The sequence below is a fragment of the Amphibalanus amphitrite genome, unplaced genomic scaffold, assembly GCF_019059575.1.
Source record: "Amphibalanus amphitrite isolate SeventyFive unplaced genomic scaffold, NRLGWU_Aamphi_draft 001266F_arrow, whole genome shotgun sequence".
Taxonomy (NCBI): Eukaryota; Metazoa; Arthropoda; class Thecostraca; order Balanomorpha; family Balanidae; genus Amphibalanus; species Amphibalanus amphitrite.
The window spans coordinates 96,080-114,918 of record NW_024882759.1 but is presented as its reverse complement, the minus strand read 5'-3'; the positions used below and the strand labels follow the sequence as shown (position 1 = coordinate 114,918).

Below are 18,839 nucleotides of genomic sequence, written 5' to 3'. Positions count from 1 at the left end.
GCCGCTTTTTACGCGAGTTATTCGCGAAAAACCATGGGGGGGGTCCATCCGACCCCCCCCCCCCTACACATGCGAGGGTTAACAACTGCATTCCTGTTTTTGCTAAGCACAATGCACGGACGACCCAGCGAATATAATTTACTTGTGCATTGTGCAAAACGTGATTTTGCACGGTATCGAGGCAACCATAGGTCTTGTGCCACATATATGCATGATATTTAGGCAATACGCTTATGAAAATGGTAGATTGATCGGATTGGTCCTGGATGTCAATTCGTATGCTAAATGTCGACATGTATTAAATGAACGAATGAATGAATCAATCAATCAATCGACAATCGACATGTAGATATAAAACCGTATAAATGGCTCGCAACCACTAAAATCAAACCAGATCCTAACTCGGAAAAGTAGCCGGAGCCCCGATGAGGCTCGAACCGGGACTCAACGTTGAAAGTTTTACCAATGATCCATCATCATTCCACCAAGCTAGAGCGACCGGCACCCGAAACCACAAAAACATTCATTGACTTTGCTGCCGACCTCCCGGCCCCGCCGCCCGTCCGGCCAGACTTTGCCCCGGCCGTGGCAACTATCCGGTGTAGCTCAGCGTAGGAGTGCTAGACTGTCAAACTGGCCGGTAGTGAGAGGCCCGGTTCGAGACGCTTCGCGTGCTGGATGTTTATTTCTGTGTCCGAGGCTATGCGATTAGTCCACTTTTCAGAAAGATTATCTGGTGACAGGTCTGTTTTCTTTCTTTGCTGCAATTCATGAGGAGACCGTATGGACCCTTACCTGTCCTTCCGCACCCCACTTGGGAGATGGGTGTTTGAACCCCCCTGGGTTTTGTGAATATCTCTAAAGCGAATTTTTGGAGGGTGGATTACGATCGGTTCTACGCGACAAGTGACCACTCACACCCAGCCCCAGGTCCGCTCACTCCCTCCCCACATCACCCCCGCCCCACACCACACTCCAGCCCGCCTCATCCACCGAGCCGAGCCAAATAGACAGGCCTGACCCTTACCCCCCCCCCTCCCCCAGCCGGTGTAACGCAGCGTCCGGTCAAATCGCTCTACCAGGCGACCCGAGCCGGTGTCATACAGTGTGGGTAGGCTGTGCCGCTTCACTCTCGGGTCATGCGGCACAGCCTACCGGTACCAGGCGGCTGCTGCCAATGCTGAGCCATAGGAACCCGGTGGATAAAGAGTAGGGGACCATCAACCTGTACACGACTGTACGACATCGTAATTGTTTTGGCGGAGTTCATAGGTCAGGTCCAATAGTTTAGGCTTGAGGCTTTGAATATTCAAGCTTCCGATACGAAGATTCCGATGGTGGTTTCCTGTCGTTTCCGGTCGGCTCCTGCCCCTGCCGCGGCCACCGCGGGCGCCGGCGGCGCGCCGTGGGACGCGGGCAGCGCGAGCGGCCGCTCCCCACCCACGCGGGCCGGCGGGGCTCTCAGCTGGAGGGGAGGGTGAGGCGACACGGCCGCCGGCTGGCGTCCGTGGGGCTCTGCGCGCGGCGCGGGAGCGCGGTCCGTCGTCCCTGGGGCTCGGGAAGATTTGAATGCCGGCAGCCGTTTAGTGGCTATAGCTGGGGTCAAATCACTAGTAGAGCTCGATGAAAACCGAGAAAAGTTCCGTGGGAAAGCAGAGGGCTGTTCACGGACCCTAGGGGTGTTCACGGGCACCGCACACTGCTGCGTGCGCTGTGTGCGGTGCGTCCAGCAGGCGTGGGGGTAGGGGATGGGTAGGCGGTTCTGACGTCACGGCTGCGTGCGGTGGACGGTCCCCTGTGGCCAGTCCCGACCGGCCACAGCGATCGCTGTGTGCGGTGACGGAAGGCTGACGTAGGGACGCAGTGGGCGGAGCTTGGAGGCTGTGTGCGGTCCGACCGCACACAGGAGAGCTGTTCGGTTCTGACGTCACGGCTGCGTGCGGTGGACGGTCCCCTGTGGCCAGTCCCGACCGGCCACAGCGATCGCTGTGTGCGGTGACGGAAGGCTGACGTAGGGACGCAGTGGGCGGAGCTTGGAGGCTGTGTGCGGTCCGACCGCACACAGGGCCCGTGAACAGCTCTCCTGTGTGCGGTCGGACCGCACACAGCCTCCAAGCTCCGCCCACTGCGTCCCTACGTCAGCCTTGCGTCACCGCACACAGCGACCGCTGTGGCCGGTCGGGACTGGCCACAGCGGACCGTCCACCGCACGCAGCCGTGACGTCAGAGCCGCCTACCCATCCCCTACCCCCACGCCTGCTGGACGCAGCGCACACACCGCACGCAGCAGTGTGCGGTGCCCGTGAACACCCCTCTGGTTTTCTTTTGGTGAGATGGTGCCTGAGCTGGTGATCCGCCACTCGAAGTAGCCACTTTCCGCCACTTTCCGACTGGGGGGGGGGGGGGGGGGGGCACACCATAATAGAGATTTACCTAGGGTACCCCCAAATCTAGTTTTCTCACCGGTTTTAGGCCACTTATTTTTCACCCCTCGGCTTTTTCAACAAAAAAAGAAAACATTTGCAAAAAAAGTGTGGTATTCCGTGACCCGTCTCAAAGCTGTGGGGGCCACCGCGCCCAAGGCCCCAGAGTTGGGGGGCAAGCTGCCCCCACTGCCCCCCGGCTCCCGCACCTATGATCTAAGATTACACAACAGTATAGTACGGGAAGTTTTATAACCTCTTAAAGTTTGTGTAGCAAATTTTGGACACCATGAAACTCTATCATCCTTCCTTTTTTACTTAAAAATGAGCTGTTATAATTTAGCAGCGTCATTTGTTATAAAATTCCCGCACAAATCGTGAAACACGCTGCTAAGCGTTTTTTGGCGCGCCACTCTTCGTCTACCTTCGATTGTGGTTGGTGTGGACTTGTAATTTTCCACAATTTTTGAAGATATGTGCTGAAAGACGTTTTTTAGTGAGTAACATTTTCGTATACGAGTCTATAGATGGCCCTGATACGAGTCCTTAAGAGAAATTGTTTTTCCTCGCTGAAGGGCGTCACAAATGGTCTGGTTAACTTAATGATAAACGAGAATGTTTTTTTTTCGGTTTCGGGGCGTAATGTTAACGGGCAATTTTTACTGAATTTGAGTGGAATTCGCATCTACTTAACATTATTTCCCAGCCAGCAATATGATGCTGTTGGTATGCTGTTGGAATTTTGTATAGAATGCTACCATCCGTTCTCCAGCAGGCAGCAATGTGCCGAATTGGAGCACAATTGGCCCAGCCGTTCTCAAGATCTGGAAGGGCACCATGCACATGTGCGCATGCAAGTTGGATCCCAAGTTACTTTTGCACGGCACCCTACTAACTGGTCCCTGATCGGTTACTAAATTTGAGCGCAATTGGTCCAGCCATTCTCAAAATCTGGAATTGACCCCTGCACTTGCACACATGCAGCAATACCACAACTGTGGGAAATGGAAATGCAATGCCTAGTGGGTGCCTACATATATGCTGAGTTTCAGGCTTCAGCACAATCAGCCAAGTAACTACCGAGATACCCTACACCAGGGTGACAATGATACCCGGGGTGACTTTGATCATAGACCAGTTTTGGGCCTAAAATGAGCATTTTGCTGCTGTGAACTGTATTTGTTATGCCAATGGTTAAATAAAGCAATGAAGCATTATAGCAGACACTTAAGAGTTTAGTCCCAGTTAAAATAATCATGTTATGTCACAACTTTTTTTTTTGTTGTTGTCATTGGCATGGAGTATAAATTCTCTAGCATCTCCAGCAATAATAATGGTAAAGATGAGAAAGACCCAGGTAAAGAAAGAGAAAGCAAAGGCTTTGATACTGAGGATGGAGGTCGGAGGATGAGCATTGAGCTGCTCTATCTCAGTGGTAATTGGAGCATCAATGGGAAGTGAAAAAGACAATCAACTGGGAGGGGCATGAGCAGTGTGGCAAGTGATCCCACAGCCACCAGCAGACAAAGTGTGATGTAGGACAGGTAGTTTGCAGTGGCTTAGGACATCTGTGACTGTTACTTAATTTTGAAGTCAGAGGTTAACCCGCGCCCTGCTGGGGGGGGGATGTTTGAACACCCCCCTTGTGGTTTTTCGCGAATATCTCAAAAACGGTGCCGCCGTTTTTGGTACACCTTATTATACATCAATTCTACACATGTTGTGAAAATTTCAGACCAAGGTCATTCAAGGTCAGGTCACCAGGTCACTTGAAGTGACCTCACCTCATAAAAGTTTCAATGTCTGCCATTGCTACACCGAGTGACCGATCGCTTTGAAACTTTCAGCGATTGATAAGGGTAACAGTATCTATAAAATGTATATCTCAGAATTTTGATATCGGTGACCTAAGGTCAGGTCAATTTAGCGACCTCCCCATTATAAGTCAATGCACAGTGGCCCTTTTTCAGAATTAGCACGCATTAATTCCCACAATACCTGAAAGTGGTGCAAGACATCACCACGTGATCAAGGACGTATTCCCTGCCAATGCAAAGAGAAGAAAAGAAACGAACTGCCCAAGGAGATTCGGCCCAACAGCGACAGGCCGCTCGGGCCAAGATTTGGCGCACGTTCGCACGGCTCGCCCGCCGGCCAGGCCGCTCCGAACGCAAGTGTGGCGAGCCCGCCAGCCGACCGCGCTGCACTGACCGCCAGGACGCCCCAGGGCGTCACGTGACCGCATCTACAGCTGTTGCCAGCCACCGTTAGTATAATTTCAATTAGCACATCTTATGGCAAAAGTCGAGCCACATTTAGGCGCACACCAGGTGACACCAGCTTCGAGCCAGGTCAATGAGCTTAGTCGTATCGAACAGGAGCCACAGCCGCTCGCGGACTGAACTGGCTCACATTATCCACCGTAGAAGCAAAATGGCGCAAAATGGCGCGATGCCCTTTGGTGGACATGGTCAGAAGAGATCGGCGATTCGAACGATGTATAATACGACATGTTCCAGAGTGTGCTACTTAACATAAAGCTTCATATGTATGCCGCCATCTCCAGTTAATAATTGTCCTGTTATTGTGTCCACAATATTCGGCAAAAGTGGTCTATTGAAGTTTATACAATGAAAATTGTGGTTTCTAGGGCTTCTACGTAAACTCAGCTTCACAGCCGTGCCACTAATTTTTAACATTTTCTCGCCGAAAGCCTTACAAATTGATGTTCATCTCACCCTACTTTTTAAGGTCCGCCGGTGGTGTCCGCGCGCCTCTCGACAAACTTCTATTTTGCGGTCAGTTTTACAAAAGATAATTATTTTTTAGGAGGTAAAAATGGCACCATCGGATAGTTTGGAATGTTTTGCACACGATTAGACTGCTTTTTACTCAAAAGAAGAGAAAAAATATTTTGAATTTATGCGTGCTAATTCTGAAAAAGGGCCACTGTGCAATGGGAGAAAATTGAAATGCGTCTCTTTTGGACGAAAGTCATTATAAACACTCCCAAACACTGAATTACAAGCAGTTAAAACACACTGAACATGAAAATGGTGTCCGTGACCCCTATTTATGCCCCTGAGGTCGTCTCAGGTCACAAATAGTGTCTAACAGTTTTTCGCAAATAACTTTTGATAGAGGCATGCTAGAGCGGTGAAAACGCCTTAGATGTGTTCAGCTCGACGATACGGATCGACTGATATGCAACATGACCTTTTCCGGTCAGGTCATGACCTTGACCTGAGGTCAAATTTTCAAGTTGACCTTTCAAGGTCAAGTTAAAGTTCATTCGATGCGTCTTGACGAGAGGAACACGATGCCGGTAAAAGTAAGCTCGTACAAGGCTTGGGTCATAAATTATTGCAGAAAAACTGTTTCCGAAAAAATCGGCTATTTTTGCAGTGTTTGCCCCCTGCAGGCAAAACCGTTGACGTTAGGTCAAATCTGAGAAAAAATTGTCGACATTCGACCTGAAAATCGTCGAAATTTTGCCTTCAATGACCCCTGGTGACCTGACCTTTGACCTGACCGAAAAAGTGACTGAAGTGATATCGTCATTATTTTTGGCGCTCTTTCGAACGCCGCCTTCTGCGTATCAAGGGGGGGTTCAAACACCCCCCCCCCCCCCCCAGCAGGGCGTGGAAATCCAGGACCCCCAGCCGGGCGTGGGTTAAAGTAGCTAATTTTGCTGCTTATAGCTCTGTAATGTGAGTTTAGACCTGGAACATGCAACTTTATTTTAATACCTCAATTATTCATAGTTTTGCTGTAAAATGTGTGAGTTTTTGTCAAGCAAAGCCTTTGGTTTTATTTAAAACATGTAAGTTTATCACACAAGCCCCTTCTGAGGGCTCCTATGGCACATATAAGGTGATTTTAATGTAGTGATCATAGTTACCCCGACCTCTGGGTGAGAATGATCATTTTTTTGTAAAAAAATCAAATTTATGATAAATTTCAGAACATTTACTGTACTCAGTTAGATAAAGAATTGTCCAATTGGTATGATGAAACAGTTGGGGCATTCCACGATAGATCGTACCGGGCCCGTCACCCTCATCTCTCAGATTTTAATTAAAATCGGTCCTAGGGGTAATCATAGGCCCCAAAGACGCCTGGCAAAATATCAGACTTCTCAGATCAAAACTTTTTAGTTATATTGCATTACATTTTTTTAACTTCGGTTTGTAACGGTGAGTTTGATGGCCTATAACTCAAGAACGGGTTAGGCAACCAACAAAAAGTAAACAACACAAAGCTTGCGATGAATCAAAAATTAATATTACTATTTAAAAATTCCAAAGAAAAAAATCATTGTTGAGCAAAAACCTTAATCTTTTTTCATTTGCCTCTAATGACTTTTGGGACCAAAATTTTTCACATTTTATTTTTTCAAAATAAACTTCATGTCATTGCAAATCGACATGCAAAAAATTAGAAAGGTGTTCTTTCTTTAAGTTCCTCATTTTCCCGCAAGCAAAATGGGTTTCGGAGGGGTTGAAACGACCCCAGCACGCCGTTTCGCTTCTAATAGAGCTAGAGCCTCGCGGTAAAAACGAGCGTGTGTGCCGTTACAATTCGCAGCGATTGGTACCCGATTTTTAGGTGTCAGGTTAACCGGTAGCGTCTTAGGTCAGGTCAAGTGACTGAAGTTACGGGTTCGCTTTTTAGTAAATAACTTCGCAAAAAAATGGGTTGTTTGTTGCCAGACCCGCGAAGCTGTATCGGTCAACTTCCTTCAGGAACAGAAGGGTTGCTGGGCTAATTTACCTCCATAGTTTACCATTTATCATTACAGCCACGGGATCAAAATAAAGTCTTTAATGTAAACTTGTTTTCCCATTCCGCGTGCTGGCTCTTTTTTCCGATTTCTGCCCGTGTGCGCGGCGGTCTTATGGCTGACTTATGGATGACATGAGTGGCATAAGTATTGATGCTCCTGTCACTGATGAGAAATTACGAAATGAAATAATGTATGTTGATGCTCTTAGACGTCGACCGTCACCGCAGTACCGTTCCTGCTTCCTCCGAGATTGAAACGAACGGAATGCAGCCTAGGATTTATATTTTCTACCGAAGTCGTTTTGGGGAAGTGCGCTTACATTTCATGATATGTAAAAAAAAAGCACCAAGTGGTGGACACTGTCTAAGTGTCTATGTAACAGTCTGAAGGGGCACAGCTGAGTTTTTGCCATTTAAGCTTGGTTTTTCCCTATGTATGTACAAAGATTCGAGCGTTCTAAGGTCCATAGCTGTTGGCGATCTTCCTAGTATCTGAAAATCCGAATTTGAAAAACGGTTGTCACACTGATCTGAATGATCTCTAACAGATGACTGGAGAGGAGATGTTAGCATTTTACCCGTTCTCTCAGAGATTCCTAAATGCTGGCTTACTCTGGTGTTAAGGCGTGCACTGGTAGAACCAATGTACGACCCCCCGCACGAGGGGCAACAGAATTTGTATACCACGCCAGAGCAGCACATTTTGGGAACTCTATCTTTGTATTTGAAAAAAGAGCCTATCGTAAACTGGTTCCTCAGAACGATACGAAATTGAGCATAGGGGTAGAAGGTAGTCAGTATATCGTTAATAGCATGTTTTAAAGCTTGAGAATGTTCTCCAAGGTACGGGAAAGTCACGTATTTGCTGAGCTTGGGCACATCAAAAGATACTGGTACCCGATCGTATTGTTTGTTGAGGAATTTCCTCACTTCAAAATTGATAAGAGGAGAAGGAAAACCATTGTTTTTTTTTAGAAAGATCGTAGGAAGTTAAGCTCACAATCAAACGAAGACTGGGAAGGAGATTATTGTGCCCCTTCAGATTGTTGCATAGACAGTAAAAAAAAAAAAAAATATCACCCCTCACGTTAGTCACGTCAGTGAGTCACCGCAGCACTTCTCTCTATGTACATGGCGCGTCGAATAACGTAAATTGAGTTACTAACGGCCATGGAAAGGTAGAATGTGACATAACTTTGAATTTGCCCTCCTCGCCAATTTAAGATATGTGGCGATGCCTGATGATCCAAATAGATAGGAGAGGAATATCCACAAAGAATACCGCACTTCTGATGAGGTGCTACACTGGCTCTCGGAAATCGATTGCAGCCAGACACCAGATTACTTGGTATTCCATTGTAGAGTGCGTACAAAGAAATTTAGGCATCAAGCGATCTGATCCAATGTATGTGTGTTGCCTATTTCGCACTGCCAGTATCTCTCGGATTGAGATGCTGCTGCGCTCATCTCGGCACATTCATGCTTTTCAATCATTTCTTCGAACCTAGCTGAAAAACTCCCAGCCGCAGTCATAACTGTCCTGTGTAATTCGCGGTGCTGATGTATGGCCTTATGACTAACGTTATGCACATTTTGTTCTGTTCTAGCTTGGCTTGTCTCAGACAGCACTCTCAGACGATCAGACTCAATCTGCGCTCTCCGGATGGCCGACGTGGCGGACCTGCCGAACGGCAACGGTGCCGTCGACGCCGACATTCCTGCCGACGGCGGCGGCGATGCGGCGACCACCAACGGTGAGCCGGCCGTCCTGAAGGCGGCGGCGGCAGACGCGCCGGCGCCGGCACCGGCCGCGCCGGCCAGCACCGTCGACATGGAGCGCTTCACAGTGCACGAGAGTCTGGAGCAGCTGGGCAGCCTGGTCACCGGGCCGGGCTCCAAGAAGGACAAGGGTCTGATGTCCAACCTGCTCGGCATCGGTCTACCCAAGTTGTCCCGAGACCAGCAGGACGCCGTCAACAAGGCTAAGAAGTTCGCCATGGAGCAGAGCATCAAGATGGTGCTGATGAAGCAGACGATCGCGCACCAGCAGCTGCAGGCTAAGTCGCTGCAGCGGCATCAGGCGCTGGTGCTCATGTGTCGAGTCTACGTGGGCTCCATCAGCTTCGAGCTGCGTGAGGACACAGTGCGGCAGGCGTTCCTGCCGTTCGGGCCCATCAAGTCGATCGATCTCTCCTGGGACCCGGTCACGCAGAAACACAAGGGCTTCGCGTTCGTCGAGTACGAGATGCCGGAGGCGGCGCAGCTGGCGTTAGATCAGATGAACGGTGTAATTATCGGCGGCAGGAACATCAAGGTGGGACGGCCGAGCAACATGCCGCAGGCGCAGGCTGTCATTGACCAGATCCAGGAGGAGGCCAAGAGCTACAACCGAATCTACGTGGCGTCGGTGCACCAGGACTTGACCGACCAGGACATCCGCAGTGTATTCGAGGCGTTCGGTCGGATCGTGACGTGCACGCTGGCTGATGGCGGCACCGGCAGACATAAGGGCTACGGGTTCATCGAGTACGACACCCCGCAGGCGGCGATGGATGCCATCGCCTCCATGAACCTGTTTGATCTGGGCGGCCAGTACCTGCGCGTCGGCCGCTGCAACACACCGCCTAACGCACTGGAGATCCTGATGGGCTCGCTGCCGCCGACTACAGGCGCTCAGGTGATGCCGACGGCCTCCTCGCTGGCAGTAGCGGCCGCGTCGGCTCGTATTCAGTCGATGGAGGCCGCTCAACACACAGCTAATGTTCTCCGGGGCGGATTCAGCACGCCGCTGAACTCTCTGCCGATCGGCGTGGCCGGCGCCACCCCGGCGATACCGGCGCCGCCGCCGCCCGGGCCGCCGGTGCCGCTGATGGCGACACCTGTGAACCCGCCGCCGAGTATGCTGGCGCACGTGCTGCCGCCTCCGCCGGTGATCACGGCCCCGCTCCAGCTCGGCGGTGCTGTGTCGGTGGCGGCGCCCTCGCTGCCGCCGCCAGCAGTGCTGACTGCGCCCCTGCAGCTCGGGGGTGGTGGCCCCGTGTCCTCGGCCGGCCCGGCTGTCAGTGTGCCTCCGCCCGGTGTGGTGGTACCCACGCTCGGAGCCGGCGGAGCGATCCGCGTGCCCCCGCCGGGCGCCGCGGCGCAGCCGGCCGCCGGCGCCCTCACAGACGAGGAGCGGCGCCAGGAAGAGCTGCAGAAGAAGCTGATGGAGGACGAGCCGCAGACGCTGCAACAGCAGGAGGACATGTCCATCAAGGGCCACTCGGGCCGACACCTGGTGATGCAGCGGCTCATGCGGCCGCAGGAGAGCCGTGTGGTGGTGCTGCGGAACATGGTCGGCCCAGAGGATGTGGATGATACGCTGCAGGACGAGATCACCGACGAGTGCAACCGGTTCGGCCAGGTGAAGCGCGTCGTTATCTACCACGAGGCGCAGGGCGACCACGACGGCGCAGAGGTGGTCGTCAAAATCTTCGTCGAGTTCGCCGAGGTTCCGGAAGCGGAGGCGGCGCGCACGGCTCTCAACGGCCGCTACTTCGGCGGCCGTCTGGTCAGGGCCGAGCCGTACGATATGAGCCTGTACGAGCACGAAGATCTCTCCGGCTAGCCGGTGCCGGCGGGCCGACGAGGTGCGTGCCCGCGCGGGCGGCGAGTGTGTGGGGGTGGCGTGGCCGTGTGCAAGTGTGCGCTGTGCGAGGGGCGGCCGCGGACGGCGTGCTCCTCTCGGCGGCGGCTAATCTGTGTGGCGGAGGCGGTTTCAGGCGGCGGCCCGGCTCGAGATGACCTGGTGGCTCTGCGGCCGTCAGGGCGGCGGACGGCGCGGCGACGGAGGACGACATGGGCGACATCAGGCGGACGGACGGCGAACCACAGCTTCCGAGGGCGCCCGGTAAGTATCGCGGCAGTCAGCCGCCGTCCCTTTCCGTTCAGCCTCATATCGTCCACTGCACAAGTCCTGTGAAACACTATCCGTCATCCATTACATATCATGTGATGTGAAGTTCTTACGTCTCCTCTATTCGTCCAGCCCTTCTCTACATGTGTCCGGTGTCTTCTGCACCTAGAATGTCTGTGTTTTCGTGTCTCTTTCGGTTAAATTACGGGACTTCCGAATGTACCGATTACTCACAGAATATGTGTCTGTGTCTCATGTGTTTGCCGGCGACTCTGGAGTTTTCGAAGCGAGTCTCAGTCACGGTTCGGTGGCCTACCGCGTTCAGCGCCTATCGCCGGCGGTACGAGTGGCGTCTGGAGGAATCAGCCGTGCGTCGGAGCAGCCGAGCCCGGGACCAGCAGCTGACTGCGGCCGCCCCGTGTTTTTATTGTTCGCAGACGTCTGTGCGTCGCCGCGCTGAGCGGATAGGGCCGCGCCGGGCCGCGCCGTGCGCTCGCCGACCACCGGCCACTGGCCTGTTCCGCGACACGCCTCTAAAGTCTGCCCCGTCCCCCGCCCGGCCCGTGTCTCTCTCCCTCTCTGCCTCTGTTCAGCGGCTTAGCCGCGGCGTATACTGAAACTGCCTGACCTGGCCCGAGGCAGTCCGTCCTCCCTCACACTCCGTCGTCCTGTCGCGTTAGCGGTCCTGCCCCTGGTCCGTCCTATTCCAGCAGTCCGTCCGAGATCCATTCATCAAAGAGCTAATTGTTCACGTTGTGCTATCATTCTCTCAGTGTTGCGTGTCTCGCACTCGCGTCTGGAATTCGACATGTGCTTTACTCGTGCCTCCGTTTCAGTTGTGTCTCGGTATGCTCGCGTTTCATGTGCCCGATCGCCATGACTGGGTCACGACAAACGGTGAGCGGCGGCTGAGGGGGTCCTGGACGGCGCTCTGACGGAGGACGGAGCAGCGGGCGGCTTCCAGCGGCGGACGGATGGACACACCGACACCGAGCGACTGCCAGCCGGCGGCCGGCGGCCCGCAGGTACAGACCGCTGGGTTATGAACGTGGTGTGGGCCGTGGGGAGACTAAGACACCGCAGCTTCTTGTGATTCTTTGTTCGTTTGCAGCTAAAATTGTTGACGGTGATCAGAAGCTTAGAAAATGATACATCTACATGGAGCTTTAAATTTCCTGCTATGTACCTGAAAAAGGAATTCATTTTTATTTTACACTGAGTTAAGCGTTAAGATCTACAGTTCAATTCGGTGATAGGAGCTCTGCTCTGTTTTCTGAACAACATATAACTGCTGTCCGTCTGTTGCAGACACGAGTACGCCGCGACCTCTCCTGTCATCAGCTCTGGATGTCACCTCTGCGAACGTCGGGGCATGTGAAGCTGCCCTTCTCAGCGTCCTACCAACGAAGCATTGAGAGGTGACAGTCATCATTCATATGCCGCCATGAGAGTGTAACACTCCGAAGTCACGTGTGCGAGTGTGCGCTTGAAAGTTCATCAGCATCATCGTTCACCGTGTTCCAACGTCTGTGAGTGAACACTTGGTAGTGTGAGAGTGATTTGCGCCGGCGCGGGTGTTTGACACGCATTTGTGGTGTCTTGGCTGGCCAGTGCAGAGTGACCAAGTGTAACGTGACGCTGGACGTGACGCTATTAAGCGTCAGACGTGTTTTATTGTTCGGGTCATGTGTGATTTATCTACTCCGCCAATGCTGCCTCCGCCCACCGCCGCCGAATGGGGCGCGTTTTACCGTCGTCTGAGTGACTGTGAGAGTGAGTTAGTGAGAGTGTGAAAGTGAGTTAGTGAGAGTGTGATTTGCCGATGTCCCGGCAGCCCCACCGTTCCCCGCGCGGACGGCTTTGTTTACCTGCGAGCACCGGATGGATGCGTGAGCTGTGTTTAATGTACTCCCCGCGTGGGGCCGTCATTTCATTCCCCGGTTGGAATGAGCAGGGGTTACCGTTAAGTGACCAGCGCCGTTCGCGACTGCGCTAGTTTGTGGTTGGTGCGGAGCTCAGGCGACCGGTGAGGTGTTTGAAGTGGGCGCGAACCCCACCGGCCCCACCCTGGTCCGCAGCGGCTGAATACATGGGTTAGTTTTTGGCGGTGTGTTGCCTGTATGTCGGCCGGGAGGGTTTGGAGGTCAGCGGTCCGTTATAGGAACACCGGTGGGTTGGCGGCGCGCCGGGAGTGGCCGCCATGTTCCCGAGGTGATAAGATTGCACGGTTTCGCGGGAACGGGCCGGTATCTGCAGCGGATCGTTTCCAGGGCGACCCAAGGCCACAGCTGCCATGTACCGGGCCAGATTTACAGGCGGGCGCTGCCGCGCCGGCCAGCCGGAATCGCGGTCATTTGGTAATTGGAACTACTTGTGAATGCCGTGCCGGGATGGCCGGCGCGGAGCGGCGCCGACGCGACGGCCGGATTCGTCCAATCAAAAGCGTGCGCCGTGACCCATATTTCCCACACGAGGCGTCAATGTTGGAGTGGCGCGCCGTCAGATTAGCATCCGGCCCTCGGAACTTTTCACCCGTCCGAAACTAACCCGGTTTGTACGGTCGAGCGTCCGTCCGGCCGGGCCGCACCCGGGCGCGGCGGCTGCGTCGATTCAAGCCGCCGCATTGAGCGGTGCGTCAAGGTTGCGGGTGGTCGGCGGAGCAGGAGGGGGGGGGGGGACGCCGCCGAGTGCTCGTATGTCGCCGAGGTCGGCGCGCGGACTCGCCGTGTCGCCGGCCGAGCTCTGACCTTGTCCCCGATCGCCGGCGGTCCTCCACCGACCGTCCTGCGCCGACCGACCGGCCGCGCCACGGGCGATACGGCCCTCCAATCGGCCTGAAAGGGCTGCCCGTCCGTCCCGCCACCGCCGATGTGCAGCGCGCCATCTGAAACAGACAATGGCGGGAAAACGGCCGCCCGCGCCAATGCCAGTGACCCACATAGTGAGGGGGCTGACTTCCCGCGTCCGCGGCGCCAATCTGAGTCCGTGCCGGCTGCACGCGAACTCAGGGGGCTGATGACATCGGTTGGCAGGAAAAGATGGCACCGAGGACCGAGGAGCACGGCAGTGGCGGGAAACCAGGGAAGTCCGGACGGGCGACCGGAACGGGGAAGGAGAGCGGTGACATGAGCGGTTACTCTAAGGACTAGGAGTATGATCGCAGTTTACTGTTCAATTCACGGCGTCTTAATTTGTTCTGCGGTGTACTCGCCATGCCTCAGTAATACGGTTGGGCCTTCAGCATGGCAACACCCCATGACAACCGTTTGGGATCATCTCCGAAACAGTGGGAGTGGGACCTTTGCAGTGGGAGCAGCTGAGGAAGCATGGACACATTCGGGCTCGAACCGCCGCAAATGACCATATCCCCACCTCTCCGCTTCCCGAGGTCCAGACCCGGCACACCCTTCACACAGCCAGACGCAGACCGCAGACCAATCACAGACCACAGCTCCCCCGCACTACATACCTATCACCACACCACACCTTCCCCGGCCATCCAATTTCAGACCCAGAGTCACACCTCCCCGCCACCCCGGGCCCATACCCGCCTCCCCCTCCCCCGCCACCGCGAACCCATACCACCCTCCCCTGCCGCCCCCAGCATCCGGTCCATGTCGGGTCAGGGGGTTTCCGCCTCGGGGCTCGGGACGCTCGGGACATTTCTCGGAGCTCGGTCCGCCGCCCACGGGCTCGACAAAGTCGCCGCCGGCGGTCGGCAGGTCGACGCTCCCGTCCATTGCCAGGCATTGATCGTCGAGTTCGCCGGCGCCGACGGTGCGTCATGAGAGTCAAGGTCGGCCACGGCGGCTGGCGACTCCCGGACCTACCCCCCCCCCCCTGCCGCTCCCTGGGGGTGACCCCCTAGACCGCCCACGGACGTTCGTGGGGCGGTGGCAGCGCTGCCAGCGGAGGCGTGGTGGGGAGGCCCGAAAGTAACAGATTTATATGGATGATGGAAACGACAGAGCTGTGGTTGAATCGAGGAAGAGAGAGAGAGAGAGAGAGAGAGAGAGAGAGAGAGAGAGAGAGAGAGAGAGGGGGGGGAGGGGGAAGGGACAACATCTGACATAGATGAACGGCTGGTCTTAGTGAGTAGTGAGTACTGAGTAAGCAAGTTCAGTTCCTTCCTGAGGGCTTATCTTAGCAGGAGTAGCCTGCTGTGGACACACTTTGACAAGGGGATGGATTTATCTGCACTAGAAACGGACGTCAACGGCGATACAGAGAATGTCAGGTTGTTGGAAAATATAAATGAAAACAGGGGCGGATCCAGAAAATCTCCAAGGGAGGGGCCATTAGAAACCAGGAGGCCCCCCCCCGTAATCCCACCTGTTGGAGGCCCCATCTTCCCACTTGTTGGGCCCCCCCCCCAAAAAAAAAAACTGCGTCTATTGAGCTTATCTAGCTGTTCAGGCAACATCTCAACATCTGTGCAGGCTTGGAGGCCCTCTGTGCAGGTTAGGAGGCCCTGTAAAAGTGGTCTTCTCTGTGAGTATAAGAGACCTCCAAGTTATGAAAAGCTTTACCAATCTTCTAACAAAGAAGTCTTCTCAGCTAGTCTTCTAAGAAATAACTAAGTGGGTAGGATAAAAAAACTCATCGGATTTCGGCCACTTTATTTTCAGGAGGCCCCCTTTTCAGCTTTTTAACTTTTTAACTTTTTATTTTATTTTTGAAAAAAAATCGGCCAAGGGGGGGGCCATGGCCCCCATGGCCCCCCCCTTGTATCCGCGCCTGAATGAAAAGGCGACGATGCCCGACATTCATTTTCAATGTCAAAAGACCGGACGCCGTGACGGGCAGCCGAGCATGAAAGGCTGGCTCAGCTCAGAATCAGATGCCCCTGACCGCTGCCCTTCGCGGAACAGCATCATCCTCGCGGAGCGGACGGAGCGAGACAGTGAGACAGTTCCCATGAGCTGTCGTGTCTCCGGGATAACACGCTCGGCCGTGCAGTTTAAGCTCTCCTAAACCTCACGACAGGCGGGGAGGATCGGGGTGGATCGTTACGGTCTGTCGTTGAGGGTGAAAACACGGACCGCTCCGTGTCAACGAACGTCGACACGCCATGCCCCGGCGATATACCGCGGATGGACGGCGCTGCGGGTCACCTTGACCTTGGCCTTTAGCAGTCGGCTGACTAACGCCGGTCACGACAGGCATAGTTGGCAGAAAGGAGCGGGGCGGATTGTTTGTGGAGGGTGGTGAAACGATGCTGAGTGCTGACCAGGGAACATTGCTCAGCGGTCATCCTTTTACCGGTATAAGCTCGTATCTGGAGTGGATTAAAAATTTGATTAGGCTTTATGTAGAAATTCAGGGATACGTGTTTCTCACTCCTCATCAATTCTCGTTCAGCTAAAGCCAAGCGTTATTTGTGCAACACTGAATGTGTCGATTGTTTCGTCAAAGGCACGCTCTCGACTTCCATCCCGGCATTCTTCCCGACATTCATCCCGGCGTATTCCGTTGCTGTGGGTATAGCATCACATTCCGATCATATCTCACGCACTTCATCTTCTTTAACCAACACAGAGAAAAGCAGAGCTTTGCGAGCAGACTGTATGTATTTTCAGCGTTCTGGTCATCACACCAATGGTACGCAGTCAACTCTTCACACCAGCAGTGGGCTCCGCACGTGGCGGCACCCAATATATACCTTCATCAGAGATCTAAATCGTCGCACCTTCCTCTCGGTCGCTCCAGACGGTCACTGACCAACAACAGGGCGAGCGAACACCCCCCCCCCTCCCCCAGCGCCCGCCAACAGCAAAACATAGCCCGCGCCAAAACTCTGTCACATGGGTGGCGCATGGGCGCAAACTCGCAAATACAGGATATAGAAGCCCATAAGGGAGTCAATCGCATCCACAGGCTTAGACATATCGCACACATCACACCTAAACAAGTAAACAGGCAAACAAACGAGCACACGCTCACACACAGAACCACACGGGAAAGTCAACTTTCAAACACACATGAGAGCACGTCTCCACCTTGCCAAAGGGCCAACGACCCAAAGGGCCGCGAAGGGCGTCTATTTACAACTAACATACATGCATTTTCGGCGGGTACACTCGATCTGCGTGAGCAGGATGCAAGCCGCACGTGCACTGCACCCTATCCCTGCAGTATTGCAACAGCGTGAGCCCGACCTCGGTGGGTGCCGGCGCCGAGCCGGGGTGGGTGCGCCGCGCGGCCGGTCACACGGGTCACTGGGGCACGTGCACAGCTCCATCAGACGAGTGAGGGCACACCAAGAGTGAGCGACATGGAACAAAGCGCCACGGACACGGCTGTTGTACCCCGGAGAAAACAGCACCCGGTCTCACAACAACGCGCCTCCGTATTTGCTATTTATACACTACTATACACATGTGCTAAACAATAATCCAGAACAGCGAACAAGAGCGGCCTCGGGGACCGAGCATTTGTCTTTTACGCGACAGTGTGCGTGCGTCGTTTTGTACTAGGAAACTGGCACATTTGGCCGCAGGTATGTACAGACCAACTGAGAGGCCGGGCGAGGCGTGCCGGGCGACACCCGTCACTGCACGGCCTCCAGTGAGGGGCTGCGTACGCTCTTCGTCAGGTTGAGCGGCTGCTCCGCCTGAGAGGCAGCGGGAGCGGAGGGGGAGGGGGAGTGGCTGATCGACGGTGTCGAGGGCGGTGTGCCTGCCGCCGGGCTGGATGAGGAAGCCGGCGACGGCGGCATGCCCAGCAGCCGGGCGACCACCTCGCGCTGGCGGATCTGCTCCGAGCTCCAGGGCCGCTGCGGCGGCGCGCCCAGGATCCGGCTCAGTGTGGGCGTGGCGCCGGCGCGTGCGGCCGCCCGCTCCTCCTCTGCAGCGTCTCCCTCGACGCCGCTCTCCCGGCGCAGCCAGCGGAACTTCTTGTGCGGCAGGGGGTGCTCGGCGGTGGCCAGGCCGGGGGCGGCCAGCGCCTGCTTCAGCAGCGGCATGTACTCGTCTCCGCCGGCGCCGCCCTCGAGGGAGGGTGGGGAGGCCGGCGGGCTCGCGGCCGCCGCGCGTCCGTCATCCTCGGCTCGCCGTTTGTGGGAGAGCAGGGCGGCGGCCAGCCGCGGCAGGTCGCGGGAGGGAGGGGTCGGCGAGCGACCGCGGCCCTCCTCCTCGCTGCCCACATAGCCGGAGCTGGCGCTGCAGGGGGAGCAGGCGGCCCGTCGCGGGGTGGCCGCCGACCAGGCAGGCGACACGGCCGTCTCCTCCGGCACGCGCAGCGAGCGCACCAGGTCGGCGTGCAGCGAGTTGAGCGTCTTCAGGTCGTGCACCTTGCGCGACAGGCGCTCGTAGGTGTCCGGCTGAGCGCTGTGGCTGACAGCCAGCCGCTCACGGAGTGCAGCGTCCAGCCGGGCGCGCAGCTGGCCGACCAACGTGCCGCTGCGCAGGCCGGGCCGCTCGGCAGTCAGCACCACACAGGCGCAGAACAGACCGATCTCGGCGTCATCCAGGCGCAGCGCGTTCAGCTGAGAGGCGAACTCGAACATGGAGTCGAGCAGGAAACGGGGCTGAGAGCCGACGGCGTATGCCTCGCGGCGCACCAGCTGGCCGTTCAGGCAGGCCACGGTGCTCGTCTGAAAACAAGGAGAGCTCGGTTAGATACCTCCACAGGTGATAATGAACGAATCAATTCACACGCGGCGCGCTACCTTTCTCGGCTCTGACGTCAGCACAAGCAATTAGAGGCCCTCATTGGCCAGCACTACCGCATTAATG

General features: G+C 55.1%; 2 protein-coding genes across 11 annotated transcripts in view; one reads left to right on the top strand and one right to left on the bottom strand.

Annotated features, from left to right (window-relative positions):
- The first annotated feature begins 2,800 nt into the window (after positions 1-2,800).
- On the top strand, positions 2,801-13,206 carry LOC122371646 (poly(U)-binding-splicing factor half pint-like). 7 transcript variants are annotated; one of them, XM_043348101.1, is made up of 5 exons: positions 2,801-2,919; positions 8,816-10,837; positions 11,015-11,097; positions 11,940-12,128; positions 12,412-13,206. In XM_043348101.1, the coding sequence occupies exon 2, from the start codon at positions 8,872-8,874 to the stop codon at positions 10,813-10,815; it is 1,944 nt and encodes a 647-aa protein (XP_043204036.1). In that variant the 5' UTR covers positions 2,801-2,919; positions 8,816-8,871; the 3' UTR covers positions 10,816-10,837; positions 11,015-11,097; positions 11,940-12,128; positions 12,412-13,206. The 7 variants fall into 7 exon arrangements, with proteins under 7 accessions (XP_043204036.1, XP_043204035.1, XP_043204037.1 ...); XM_043348100.1 differs by having other exon boundaries at positions 11,541-12,128; XM_043348102.1 differs by having other exon boundaries at positions 8,816-8,985; positions 9,019-12,128.
- A 3,448-nt stretch (positions 13,207-16,654) lies between these two features.
- The window catches only part of LOC122371645 (nuclear hormone receptor E75-like), a 39,757-nt gene continuing 37,572 nt past the window's right edge, over positions 16,655-18,839 (bottom strand). For all 4 annotated transcript variants that reach the window (XM_043348091.1, XM_043348094.1, XM_043348092.1 and 1 more), the window contains one exon: positions 16,655-18,697. In XM_043348091.1, the coding sequence (XP_043204026.1) occupies positions 17,654-18,697 (1,044 nt within the window). In that variant the 3' untranslated portion in view covers positions 16,655-17,653. The remainder of the gene's footprint in view (positions 18,698-18,839) is intronic.